This window comes from Thermobia domestica, chromosome 5, assembly GCF_964235325.1.
Source record: "Thermobia domestica chromosome 5, izTheDome1.hap1.1, whole genome shotgun sequence".
Classification (NCBI taxonomy): domain Eukaryota; kingdom Metazoa; phylum Arthropoda; class Insecta; order Zygentoma; family Lepismatidae; genus Thermobia; species Thermobia domestica.
Window position 1 is genome coordinate 21,175,373 of NC_137458.1, and position 14,422 is coordinate 21,189,794.

The 14,422-nt window shown below is 37.6% G+C and overlaps 1 protein-coding gene across 2 annotated transcripts in view; it reads left to right on the forward strand.

Moving 5' to 3' along the window:
• Positions 1–14,422, forward strand: part of LOC145685783 (uncharacterized) — a 54,101-nt gene that overhangs the window by 24,027 nt on the left and 15,652 nt on the right. The window contains exons 5-8 of one of the 2 annotated variants that reach the window (XM_081758310.1): positions 313–405; positions 6,566–6,642; positions 9,288–9,479; positions 12,208–12,478. In XM_081758310.1, coding sequence (XP_081614436.1) covers positions 313–405; positions 6,566–6,642; positions 9,288–9,479; positions 12,208–12,478 — 633 coding nt within the window. The remainder of the gene's footprint in view (positions 1–312; positions 406–6,565; positions 6,643–9,287; positions 9,480–12,207; positions 12,479–14,422) is intronic. The other variant, XM_081758311.1, reaches the window with a different exon arrangement.

The window sequence follows — 14,422 nt, forward strand, 5'->3', positions numbered from 1 at the left end:
AAATGTTAACAAAGTAACACCAGATCTTCCGTAATATACTACCTGTCTAGTCATTTGTTTAAGGCTTAAATTTTCTGCTTTTTATTAATATGAGTCGAAAATTATAAACTTTGAATAAAATTAATTCCAAATTTAAAATGAGCGTTCAAAACACATAAAAGTTACATAAAAGAAATTGATGCTTCTTTGCCTTCCACTATATTTGACACCATCATAAGAAAAGGTTAAGTATGCTAGTATTTCTTTCTTTTTAATTTACATATTGCCAAATTGAGTATTGCGTATGTGACAAACGAATTTTGATTATTTCAGCAGAAGCTCCAGTGAAAAGGAGATATCCCAAACGTAATATCCCACGACTCAATTATGAAGAAGAAAAGGTTCCTGATGATGATGATTATATTTGTAAGTTTTTCGCTTTAAATAGTACAGTAATTGCGTGTTAGCATATAAATGAGAAAATAAATAAAAATCAGAAAGTTAAATGCTTCCGAAACTATATACATACAGGGACGGATCCAGGACGGACTTCTGGGGGGGGGGGGGTTGTAATACTGCTACTTAGAGCTACTTTTAAGAGCTCCAAACTCTGGGATGGGTTTTATATATATATATATATATATATATATATATATATATATATATGTATATATATATATATATATATATATATATATATATATATATATATATATATATATATATATATATATATATATATATATAAAGAAAAACTTTAATCTTCTTGGGGGGGCGAATGCCCCCTGGATACGCCACTGTATATATATATATATATAGTAATGGAAAAATTAAAAGCAACTCCTTGGAATTTTACGCATTTGTTAGGATTTCAAAGAAGTTTCTACCTAAATATGCACAAACACACAATGATATATACATCAAATTAAAGGACATTTTATGTAGAATCCAAATCTATTCACGGAGGATGCGTATCTTTACAACAATTGATGATATTCAAGAAAATGTGTGAGAAAGGAAACACAAATCCATCATGCTAAATGTTCATTTAATGGCGTGCAGTGTGGTTTCTGCTTCCTTACTTGTTCTTTAGACACCCTGGGTTACGTAATTGTGTTGTCTAGTAGTGTTACTTTTACTGACAAATTTGAAAGTGATAGTTATACCCATAAATATTGATTCACTATTTATAAATTATTCATATTGTACATCGACATGGGTAAAACGTGTGACATTACATCACAGAAAGCCACTAGAATTAAAACATTAAGCGAGTGTGGCAAAACTAATGCTGAAATAGCAAGGATTATGCAACTGCATAAAATTACAGTAGATAGGCAGCTGGCAAAGATTCGGGAAGCAGGGTGCATAAAAAGTGGAAGAATTGGCAAATGTGGTCGAAAAATGAAATCCTTGCCTAGACAGAACAGTGCACGGCGGCGGTTGTGTCTTGCAGACAGGTTTGAGTCATCACCAAATCTTGCTAGAAGTTGGAGGGAAACATCTGGTATCGACTTTTGTCCGCGAACAGTGAGCAACATGTTAAAATCAATGGGTTTGAGTTCACATACAGCTGTCAGGAAGCCATATCTTACACCGGATCAAAGTAAAAGGCGCGTAGAGTGGGCCAAAAACTCACAAGGATTGGACAAGTGACCAGTGGCGCGAAGTTCTGTTTAGTGATGAGGCTAAAGTAACCATTTATGGCAATAATTCACGCGCTAGAGTTTATCGCATGACTCATGAAGCACTTACTTCTGCGTTACTATAAAAACTTCCAGGTACTCTACCAGTGTAATGATTTGGGGATGTTTTCTTTTAGTGGGGATGTTTTTCTTTGGTAAAATCCATATTTGAGATGGTGTTGTTAATGCACAAACTTATAAACATATTCTTGAAACAACAATGATACCTGCTGGTAGAGATTAAAAATCTTTGAGTTTTACGTCCCACGATTATGCTGGTTAGGCTAAAGGAGACGGTGATTATGAGATATGAATGAAAGGGTGGAATGAAGAAAGTGGGGGAAACGGGAGAACCCCGAGAAAATCCACGCACACGGTGTTTGTCCACAACAAAGTTCACTTGGCGGGCTGTTAGAGATTAATTCAACGGTGGTTCCTTTATTTTTCAAGACGATTCAGCCCCCTGTCATCGTGCCAGAGTTATAAAAGACTCTTGTGTTCTTACGTCATGTTACCCAACCTCCTTGGCCTGGTAATTCGCGCGACTTAAACCCAATTGAAATTTTATGGAGGGTTTTGAAGGGTAAGGTTCGAGAAAGACATTCTACAACGACAGCTGAGTTAATTCAAGCAATAAGCTACGTCTGACAACACTTCATTTCAATAGAGACACTATAAAACTTAGTAAACTCCATGCCACAACGGTGCAAAGGCGTTATTACTAAGCGTGGACATAGAATCAAGTATTAGCTTGAGCCAAAATCAATTGAGTACGCTTCACTTAACTTCGCTTACTTTCACTTCACTTAACAATTGACGTCATATTTTGTTGAATATCATCAATTGTTGTAAAGATACGTAACTTTTGTGAATAGATTTGAATTCTACATAAAATTCCTTTAATTTGATGTATATATCATTGTATGTTTGTGCATTCCGTACTTCTTTAAGAGTTTCATGATCCAGATTACTTATCTGGACGTGTTGAATAACTAGCTTCCTCCACACCTGCAGAGTCTAGGCATCAGAGTTCTTTTCCAATACAATGGAGCTCTTGCTCACTTGGTAGTTGGTGTTTGTGAATGACTAAACGCACTATTTCCTGGCCGGTGGATACGACGTGGGTCTTCAAATTCATCAGTCCCTTACCCTTGGCTGCCTATGAAGTTCGGACCTCACGACACCAGGCAATGTCCTGTGGGTATCGTCGAATCACACATCAGGAAGGAAGCAACACGTGGATAATGATGCTTTGCGGGTAAGTGTACTTGAAGCCTTTCAATTTGTGACGCCACAGCTGTTAAACCGGATGAGTACGAAAACATGAAGGCATATCAAACTGTTGAGGGATAATAGATGTGCACATACAGACGTTTTGAATAAATAACTATAAGTATTATAAAGTATTATTAATGTAGGGATGACAGGGACTTTCTGACCACTCTGTACTGTCAATATTTTTTTATTTACAGTAAAACCTGTCTTCAGCGGAATCGAACGGGGCTCGCAAAAATTTTTCGTTAAAGATAGATTTCCGGTTAACGAAGGTAGATCTATGCAAAAAAATAGTGCATTCATATAATGGACTAACTGAGCTAAGTATATGCGTTAACTTAATTTTTCCAATTGGCAAGGAGGGTTTTCTGTACACATCGCTGCTTGTCTGCCCAATTTTCCGCAAAGGCTTTAGCCTTGAGAAACCACACTAAGCATATCAGTGCCATTTTGACGTAAGGCAAATGTTGCAATTTCTTTAAACTTTTGACAGAATCTTGATAAGTCTTTACCCTACACTCTTCTTCCTCCACTTCCTCTTCTCCTTTCAGACTTTTCGCATAATTCTCAAATAAAGCATGTACCTCCGTTGTGTCTGCTTCGATTTGTACATCCCTGTCCGTTTTGCTAAAAAAATATATCTACCCTGTCATTGGATGTTTGAAAACTCTCAAAATGCTGCACTCCGAAACTTGAAATTTTCCGTTAAGAGGTTTATTTTATTTCCGTTGTGCGCATAATACAGTTTCCGTTTAATAAAAGGAATTTAACGATTTTAGCTAGTAAATTGACGAGCCCGTGAAATATTTCCGTGTAATAAAGGGTCCGTTGAAAACAGGTTTTACTATATTTACGTACTTCGCATCCCAAATGGCTTTAGCATTCAATTTTTCTTTTATTTGTTAGTCCTTACTTTATTCCTTTTATTAATTTTGTGCAGACTAGTGTGTAGATATTCTTGTTAGTGTAAGGGATCTCCCCTGTGTTAACCTACTAATTTCATTTACTATCAGATGATGACAGTGAGGGTTCTGAGACTTCTGTCATTTATCGAAATTCTACCTTTATTATTTATTTATTTTCCATTAATAGTATTGAAGTTATATTTATTAAACGCAAATTTGAGTGTTGTGTTTGACGTTCTTAATATAATACCGAGGTTACATAGGACATGATATACAATTTAGGTGTGTAGGGTTGTGGATGAGACGAAACTAGAGAAAAAAATTCGTGACGAGATTCAAGACGAGACGAGCTCTTCCAATAGAAACAGGTACACTTTCGAGACGAAACATCACTTTTCACGTCATAGTTTTGAGACGAGACAAAATCAAGTCTTGTCTCATGGGCTTCTTCAAACGTGGGCTTCGAACCACGACCCTTTTGAAATTTGGTATAGTTGACAGGTGTACAGATCAGGGGCGATTTGTCAAACTTTTCCACATTCGATTTAGCTACAGAGTTGGTAACCTACAAAAATATTGGCCCACGAATCCGGATTTTCGATACTGTATTGTAATACAACCTAATGGCCCCATTTTTTTTTAAGTCGACGGGAATAAATTTAAGTTCTGGTTGAGCGTAATGGTCAGTTTTTGTACACATAATTTACATGTAGATAATAAATGATTTGGCAGCAATTTCGATAGCACCCTCTGCTCTGATTTTTAAGAAAATATCCATCGTAAAATTTTACGAAGCCTAAGACTAAAAGATGTTGAAAGCAGCCAATTAGCACCACTGATTAAGGTAAAATTTTGAAACAAAATATTTTCCGTAAGAATAGGCACTTCCGTCTTTACATGCTGGCCCACCTTCCATTCCCGGGTAGTCGGGTGAGCTACTCCGTCCGCCTCTGGTACAAACCATCATACAAGATCAACCATCACATTATACATGTTCCTCACCACCAGGCGCGCACCCAGATTTTTTTTTTTGGGGGGGGGGAGTGTCCAATACTACAAGATATTACGTCTATGTAGCATTAACCGGTGTTAATATCCAGCCAAAAAGACGATAAATAATTGTCAAGTATTGTCACATATACTCTCAGGGAAAATAATAGAACTAGATTGCTTTTATAGGAAAATTACGAGTAGAGATGAAGTGGAGGATTACATCTTTAGGCTACATCAATCAAGGACGCCGATCCTGGGAGGCCGGGCCTCCAATGTCATGTGGGCCCCCATCTATTTTTATGAATATGTATTTGTAAATGTATTTTTACTGTTATATGTATTGTTATATGTATTTTTTTTATGAATGTACAATATTTGGCATAATTTGAATTCAATTTGTCTTAAAATCTTCATATATGCCTTCTTAGACCATTGTCTGCAATAAAACATCTGAATGGGGCCCCCAAAGTTACAGAAAAATCGGCGCCCTTGACATCAATCATTTCTCTGTTAAACAAGTGTATTTTTATTAAGAAAGTATACAAATATATATCGAATTACGAAGTTTTGAGAGGTGTCCGGACTCGGTGAAACCCCTGCGTCGGTGCTCCTCTGCTCACCACATTTTCCTGCTTCCAAAGAGAGCTAGATCACAGGATTAGGCATGTACTGTATTTATTAAACGCTTTATTATACAAATAGTGTAGGCTAGTGCATTTTCGAGTACCTATTTTTAGGTTGGCACAACTGAGCACCAATAAGATTAAGGGAACTGAAAAAAAACAAACATTTGTGTTGACATCTTTGTAACTTCAGTAGCCATGGACAAAGATCGTTTGTTCATGCAGAAGTGTTCCTTTTTCATTTTAAAAGAGTTCATTCGAAGGAAGTTCATAATGTCACTGTAGGACACTTTCAAAAGTTACTAGCTCTATGTATACTAACAATCAAGCACGCTCACAGAAATTTATTTGGAGGCGGGGTCCGAATGCAATACGAGTATGAGGATAAATTATTTTATAATTGGTAAAATCATCCCTAAAATTAGACTAAGTTTACAAAAGAGGGATTTTAGGGAGAAAGGGTCCGGACCCGCAGAACCCATCCCCTGCCTACGTCCCTGCTAACACAACCCGAACCAAATCATGCACGGAAAACAGTTAGTGAATTGAATAAGCAATGACATATGACGTTATTTACACTCAAGCACACTCACAGAGAACTCGGAGAACATTTAGCGGGTATGATTTACTATCCTTCGAGGACCTAAGATAAAACATGACACAATGTTCAAAGATTGTATTTAACAGAACGGAACCCGCATACGTTCTTCAATAGGATCTTGTTAGTTCTACCAGTACATAATTATCACTAAACACAATCGACTGAGATCGAAGTCTGGGGCTCCAAACTCTATCTGACCACACAGCAGACTCATAAATCTCTTTATAAAACAGCCACGCTCATGAACGGACACTGAAATTCAGGAGCAGATCACAAAGATATCAGCATAAACTTGCTTTACTCCCTCCCTCATTCACACTGTTGCTCGGTGGTGCAAGCTAAAACTACGTAACGGAAAACGCTCTGCCCTGTTTGTTAGATTTACTTTGTTACACTTGAAACCTATATCAGAGAAAGAGATCTACAAAATTATGGAGAACATGGTTAAACAGTTTCATTCAATAAATAAGTTAATGAGTTACGGTTATTATTGTTATTTTTCAGATTGTGATGAGTGTGAAAGGGAATGGGAAGGCGATTGTCTCATACATGGACCGCTTCTCATCATTAAGGATACCGAGGTAAGAGAATGCTATTTAAACGTAATGAAGTGTAAACCTATACCCACACACAAAAAATAGTATTTTGTAAAAACCAATTCAATAATTATTTGAATAAAGCATTACAATAGATAAAAAATAAAAATCTTTGAGCACTGTTTTATGTTGAATACTTTCATATCTTGTATGAATGATGACACGTGCCACAAGTGAAATGGGTCAATCGGGTAACGATTTTTGTCGTGGTCACTTGATTGAATTTCAATTCTCAAACTCGGACTAACCCAGACAGACTCGGTAACCCGGAAACAGCTGACATTTCAACACTACAGCAGTGCTCCCAACCGATTTGTCGCGATGGAGGTGTCACGAAATTTTAGGATTTTAAAATAAGTATTGTGTCATCCAGAAGGTCTATAAATATCCACTTTCCCCTTTCAACAAGTTTTACTGTATAACTTTAGTAGTAGAGCTAGTTCGAAGGGATAGAAAACCCTCGTCTGACAGAAGAAACAAGAAATGTCCTTTTCATGGTAAACATATTTGGAGATGAATGGTGGCCATTAATCCTAAAAGTATATCAGCACTCCAATAAAATTAAATTTTTCAGTTGTTTTTAATGTAATTTTTCAGAAGGGGACTATTATTTCTGGAGAATGGTGAATCTTGGGAAAAATCTTAAAAACTGTATTTGATAGGAAATTTTCTGCTCATTCAAATTAGTTTAGTACCGTAGTTCATTTTCTTTCTAAAGTTACTCGTTTTTGAGGAGTTAACTCTTCGTCCGTCATTTTCCCAATATGGCGACCTTAGTACAAGTTAGATCAGTGGCGACTTTTAGTATGTTAATCAATGAGACACATACAACCACCCTGTGAAGAAAAAAATCATCATGAATTATGTTCACGAGTACCACATAAACGAATTCTAATTCAACTAGCGTATCTACATTAAATTTAAGTTAGTGATAAAATTCGTATCAATTTATCAAGCCGGACAGCAAACAAACTGTTGGTAGGTATGGAATGAAGCCATGGGCTTGCAAGGTTTTGATATAATGACACATGACCATATCAGTATGTTGCTAGGAGATATACGGTGTAAACAGTTAGTTCATGAAATGGATGTGGATTAATATTGATTGATGAGAATCCTAGTAAGCTCTCTTATTATGTGGATATGTAGGTAATGGATACGTTAGTATTTGAAAATACTACGGTATAGGAAATGCAAGTATGATGAGGAGGTAATATGGTACTAAATGGATTTAGTGAATTGGAATTAATAGTTTTAATAGTTGATTATAAATATCGGTGTGTCAAACAGTATTAGATTACAGACGTTTGGAAAGTGATTTTGGCAAATATATCTATGTAAAAATAAAGGTGTAGATTAAGTTTAAGAGATCCACTATTGACACACATGTTGGGTGTTTGGGTGTTACTCTTTCCTATAAGCAAAGCTGTACAAGATTGGTTTTTGTACCGTAAAGCAACGTATAACGTGTTATGTTTCCTGTAAACGTCACAAAATTATTGTTATGAGTGTATGAATTATTTGACGGCAGTTATATGGTTAGTTGTGCTACCATCTAGTGTGATTATTTTGTACTAGAGACATGTCTCAAAATTATTTTCATTTAAATGTCAGAAAATGCATAAACCTCCGTAAATAAACTTTCCTTCACATTTCGCTATTAATTCATGTAGAATCCATATTTTAATAACTGTTTTCCTATTCTTTCGGATGTATTCACAATTGTTAAAACTTTTAGTACTTAAAATTGCAAATGACGACGTTGCTGTTTGTGCGTCTAGTAATGCAGTGTTACCAATAAACAAGTTCTGGAGGGATAAATTTACCTTGTGTGAAAATCGGTTGATAACAACAGAGTGTTTTAAATTAAATTAACCTTCTTAAATTGGTTACCTTCTAACTTTCTTTATAGGTTAATAACAACCAAACACTCTATTGTTTCTATGCATTTTTTTCAGTACCTTTTTCGATTGATTACCTGTGGCCTCGTAAAATTAACATTTTTGTTTTGTCTCAGAAGGGTTGTTGCAAATTATTAACTGGTTCTTGCAGCCAAATTGCCCATTAACCTCGACTAGGTTACCGCTTATTTTTCTCAGTATAAGCTGCATTCGCTTGACTTGAATTTCGAAAGTTTGACATATTTTACCTATTAGCTTGTCGTTCCCTTGACTTGATTTACTCGTTCATTGACTTATTTTACTTAACTAGGCTTAGTTTAGTTTATTTTAATCCTTTCTGTACATAAAGGTTGCAGAAGACGAAGCACATAGGACACGTCAGAAAATAATACATCAAATTGCAGACAAAGATAATAGTAAAAAGTAAAATAAAACACTAAAAGAGAATTAGATTACAATCGATAACAAAATAATTGTAGCAAAGAATACTCCTAAATATATACATAGTTTAAGAATTACACTCTAGATATTCAGAAACGCTATAATAAGCTTTATCTACAAGAAATTTGAACACCTTATTCTTGAACATCTTTCTTGAAATTAGTTGTTTAAAGAACTTTGCGATCATCAATTGTATGAAGAACGATTTGTTACTGTTATAAACCATAATGAACATTAAAATATTTCGAAGTCCTTTTAATGTGAATCTCAAAATATTATTTATTGTAGGTACCTAATGATGGAACAGACCCTTTGCGATCTGATAAAACTGTTCCTCCTCAACTAGAAATCTGCCGTTCCAGCATCCGTGGTGGTGGTCGAGGAGTCTGGACAAAATCTCCTATACCCAAAGGAGTTAGATTTGGGCCATACGAAGGAGTTACAAAAAACGAACCGAACAACGAAGGATATTGCTGGCAGGTAGGCAATTTCAGATTTTAAAAAAGAATCTAATAGAAAGTAGATACAAAATAGGGGCTCTGAGGTCACCGTTTAGCACGAATTATCCTACGCTCGCTGATTGGATGATTTTCAGCCACATAACCGTCGGACTGGTTTTCCCTGCTTTCGTCTCCCTGCCAAGGTCACGTTCAAAAATCATTATGTACACTACATTGATTGCATCGTGCTTGTGTCAGGTCTTCCAAATCGGGAATTTCACCGTCTTGCATAAGGTTATGTATTCACCTGCTTTGGTATTTAAGATTATTCTGTTATAGGTTCAATTTTCGATAATATATACATACTTTGTAGGAGTCATAAGGTAATGATACAAATGATGTCATCGGGAACTACTGTATCAGAATCAACGATGATAATTATATTAGTTCGTTCGTTAATTGCCACTTGCTTTCGTTTGTCTGTATTGATGACATATAGGGCGGTTCATAACCGAAACCGCACATGCGTCTTTCAAAACCGACATTTCGGTTATATAAAATTTCACTTTTTTCAAAAAACCGGTTTTCGTTTTTTTCAAAAACCGATTTCGACACCACTACCCTATACCTTCTTACAGCCCCGAGATCAGGGGATTTGAAAAGGTAGGACGCATGACGTAACGTCGTTCCCCGTGCCTATCATTGCCCATTGTAATTTTTTAGTAACTAGGGGACGCCATACATATCTTTTCGAAGCGGGGTAACGGCGTTCCCCTGCGTTCCCCCTCACATTTACCCCCTGCCTGAGATAAGTTGGGATAAAAATCTGCAAGTTTCTTTTTAGCTTCTTTTCTTTTACACATTGGAAAATGTTTATGAAGAGGTATTTTTATTATGTACTCTTCTATACTCAAACAATTCAAACAAGCAATAAAAATATGAGTATTTTTTGCCAGAGAATCTCCTGATACTTAAGGCCAGGGATGCAAATAACCACTCGCCCGGGGCGAGTGGTTTATCTGTGCGGGCGAATATTTAAATCACTATTAAAACACCAAAAGTAAGTAAATTATTTCTATCGTGGGATGTGGGCTAGTAGTTTTTTTCATGGGCTAGTAAAATTTTGTTCCTTATTTACATCCCTGCTTAAGGCCTTAAGGGGTTAAAGTGGAAACTGTTTACGTTCGTCAATTGTACAGCGAAAACTTACTACAGGCTTTCAGTGTACTACAGGCTTACCAACTGCTTGAAAAGTTACGTGTAAGTTGCATCTACTCGCGCTTTTGTGATAGCATAAAAAAAGTGCTGGATCCGACTTAATGGAGTTGACAATCAGGGATTCAGCTACTTTTGTCGCTGAGTATACAAACTGGGGTTCAGTTACTTTTGTCGCTGACTGTACAAGCTATCTTTCTATCAGGGGCGGATCCAGGGAGGGGCGATCGGGGCGATCGCCCCCCCAGAAGAGGAAACTTTTTTATTTTATATATATAAATAAAACCCATCCCAAAGATTGGAGCCCTTAAAAGTAGCAGTATGACAACCCACCGCTCCCCCCAGAAGTCGGTCCTGGATCCGCCCCTGCTTTCTATTGCAATAAATAATAGTTAATTTTACTCTTCATATAACTAACTAACTAACTATGGCCTATGGAACCCGGAGGTTCAATGCCGCGTTCACAAAAGCTCTCCGTTGACTTCTATCCTTAGCTAACTGCATCCAATTTCTACTTTGTATTCCAATCTCTGCGAGATCCATCTTAATATTCTCCTCCCATCTGCGCCTAGGTCTTCCTAATGATCGTTTTCCGATTGGTCTTCCAGTCAAGACTTTGAAAGCGTTTCTACTTTCTTCCATTCTAGCTACATGACCTGCCCACCTAAGCCTCCTAGACTTGACGACCCTAACAATGTTGGGTAAACTGTATAAAGTATGTAGTTTCTCGTTATGAAGTTTCCGCCATTCCCCATTCTCGTTCCTCTTGGGTCCGAATATTCGTCTCAGGATCTTGTTCTCAAATACTTTCAGTCTATGTTCTTCCCTCAGAGTAAGCGACCATGTTTCGCAACCATACAGAACAACAGGCATGATTATAGTTTTGTATGTTTTAAATTTATCTTAGTGTCAGAATTGTTCAACTATGTCTCAACTATTGCTTAGTATTCTTATTTGCACTTCCTTAACTTCAGAGACTCAAGGTCTTCAGAATGCCAGTTGTAAGGTTGCAGGTATGGCGCAGTCTGTTCAACACATACTACTATTTATTATGCTTCCAAACTATGCTATATATAAGTGTCGGAAGTTTTATAGAACGGCTATGTCCGTCCGTCCGTCTATCTTTTGGCAGGTATCACAGCAGAAACGGTAAAAGATATATCGAGAAGTGGTTTTTCGTACAACACAGTATAATGGATAAAGTGGAATTAGTGACAAGCATGTTTTATATATGGATTCAGTATTAGAGATGTGTTTCACTACTGGTTTTATTCCTCTATTGGAGTTGCAGGTGTTTGACATCAATTACCACATCCGGTTTTAATGGCAATCTCCATAGAGCTAAAACGGTAAGAGATATCGGATAATGTCTTTTTCAAATGGATGCAGCTTCCGAAGAACAGGTGTTATATTTGATCTTATTTATTGTAACCTGTAGCTACAGATGCACTACTTTAAGTTTCAACATTGAATTCGCATAGTTTGACAGTCTGCCGTAGTTTTACATTGTTCAACGAAATTAACTTATTATTAATGCAACCATTTACTTCTAGATCAACAAAAACCACCGAACGTACTGCTATATAGACGCATGGGACACCAGGAGCAGCAACTGGATGCGCTATGTGAACTGTGCTCGTCACGAAGAAGAACAGAATGTGATTGCCTTCCAATATAAAGGGAATATCTACTACAGAACGTTTCGTTTTGTTCCTGCGCATGTTGAGCTTCTGGTATGGTACGGAGATGAGTTTGGAAAGGAATTGGGGATTAATCCTGATAATTCTCATAAACCATTGCACCTACAGAAACCTTTAAACTCAGGTATGACGATTAACTATATTTTTGAAAGTACTATAGCTATTTTTCAACAGTGGCTGGGTATAGTACAGCCATAAACAAAATCTAAGTTTTTTTAGGGCTCTACTGCCAATAAGCAAGTGTTAATACGACAATAAAGTAGTATCTAGTGTCAGATTAAAAATGCAAAAGCTTCCCCTATGGCTTATTAAAGCTTCCCCTCTAAATGATGGTATTATGATCTATTCCTGCATACAAATATATTCCGGCCAGAATCAAAGCATATCTCGTTTATGATGTTCTCGTCTTGTGACCAAATCGTTAAATAATATCAGTGCGGTAGGTAGTGTGCGAATTAGATAATTTATATTGGAGGGGATAAAATTAGGCCAACGGGACGTACAATCTGAAGGTACAATAATTCAAAATGAGACAATATTGCCTTACCCCACACACATACAAATGATATGGCATCTGTAATAAATAAGGGATTTATTGATTCAATAAATCTACGAGAATAACTATGTATACACTTATTTTTTGACATGCACACATCACACCCAACCTTTCTGAATGTATACTCACTTTTGTGCTCGTAGCTCTCTAAGGTTTGTTTATTTAATAACTCGGCAAATTGATAGCCCTGATTACAAGCATATGTTAATTTTTCCGCTCATATTGAAATCTTCCACTTTGCGTTTTTACACACAGCCTTGCGAAAGAAAACCTACAAAGTGAGGCATAAGTCGGTTAACATCCCTGTAGCACACGAACGGCTTGGTGTTCACCTTGGTTCATAGTATATGTTGTTCGGGTGGGTAATGGACCATATTGCACGACATGGTTGCCATGGCGGACATCTTGGAAACCGCCATCATGGATCCAACTTGGGATTTTTAAATGTGAAGGGGGCATGTAGGGTATCATTTGACACGAGCTCGATCTCAGGCAGATATGTACTGTCCTTGAAGAAGAGACGTGGCACGGCACCTCTGCCAATCCGCATGGACTCGCAACAGCATGTCAGGGTTGACGGTTTCAAAACATTGCAGAATTCGTTGGATCAGTTGGTGGATATCACAAATGGGTTCTTGATAAAACAGATTCTTCAGATGGCCCCAGAGGAAGAAGCCGAGCGGTGGAAGATCTGGTGATTGTGGTGGCCACTCTATCGGTCCCCATCGCTTTTCCCAATGTCCCGGAAATTGTCTATCGAGCCATTGGCGTGAACATAACGCATAATGAGATGGAGCCCCGTCTTGCTGGAAAAGGGATGGGAAATCACCGTCCTTATTCAAAAGAGCAGGTAACACATCATCCTCGAGCAGATCACGATATTTCTCACCAGTGAGGGTGCCGTGGATGAAGTACGGTTCAATAATGCGCGTCCCTCAGATACCACACCACACTATCACGTTTTCCCAACCCACCTCTTTGCTTACTTGGCGCCAACCTGGGTTTGTGTCACTCCAGTATATGTGATTTTGTTTATTGACCTCTCCGTGGGCGAAAAATAATGCCTTATCACTGAAATGAACACGTTGTGGGAACATGGGGTGCTCCTCACACCTTTCTGTGGCTCATTCATCAAACTGCACTCTCCTGTCTGGATCATCCTCTGTTAACCGCTGCTGGAGTTGCAGCTTGTATTTGTGCCACTTGTTCACATGCAGCACCTGTAAAAATGATAACTGACTGATTTCGGTTATGGCTGCCACAAGACGAGAACTGCGTTTTGGGCTTTTCACAACAGTAACCAACACTTCTGTCGCTTTGTCGTCGGCAGTAGCGGTCCGTGGGCGTTCAGATCAATCGTTGTCCTGCACCGAGCCCGTCTCGTGAAACTTCTTCAACATCTTAAGCACTCAACATGTGAGATGTTCTCTCTCTCTCTCTCTCTCTCTGGGTGGGATGCATCATACTCAGCCGCAATCACCCTGGTAGATCGTCCACCACTTTTCTCCACTA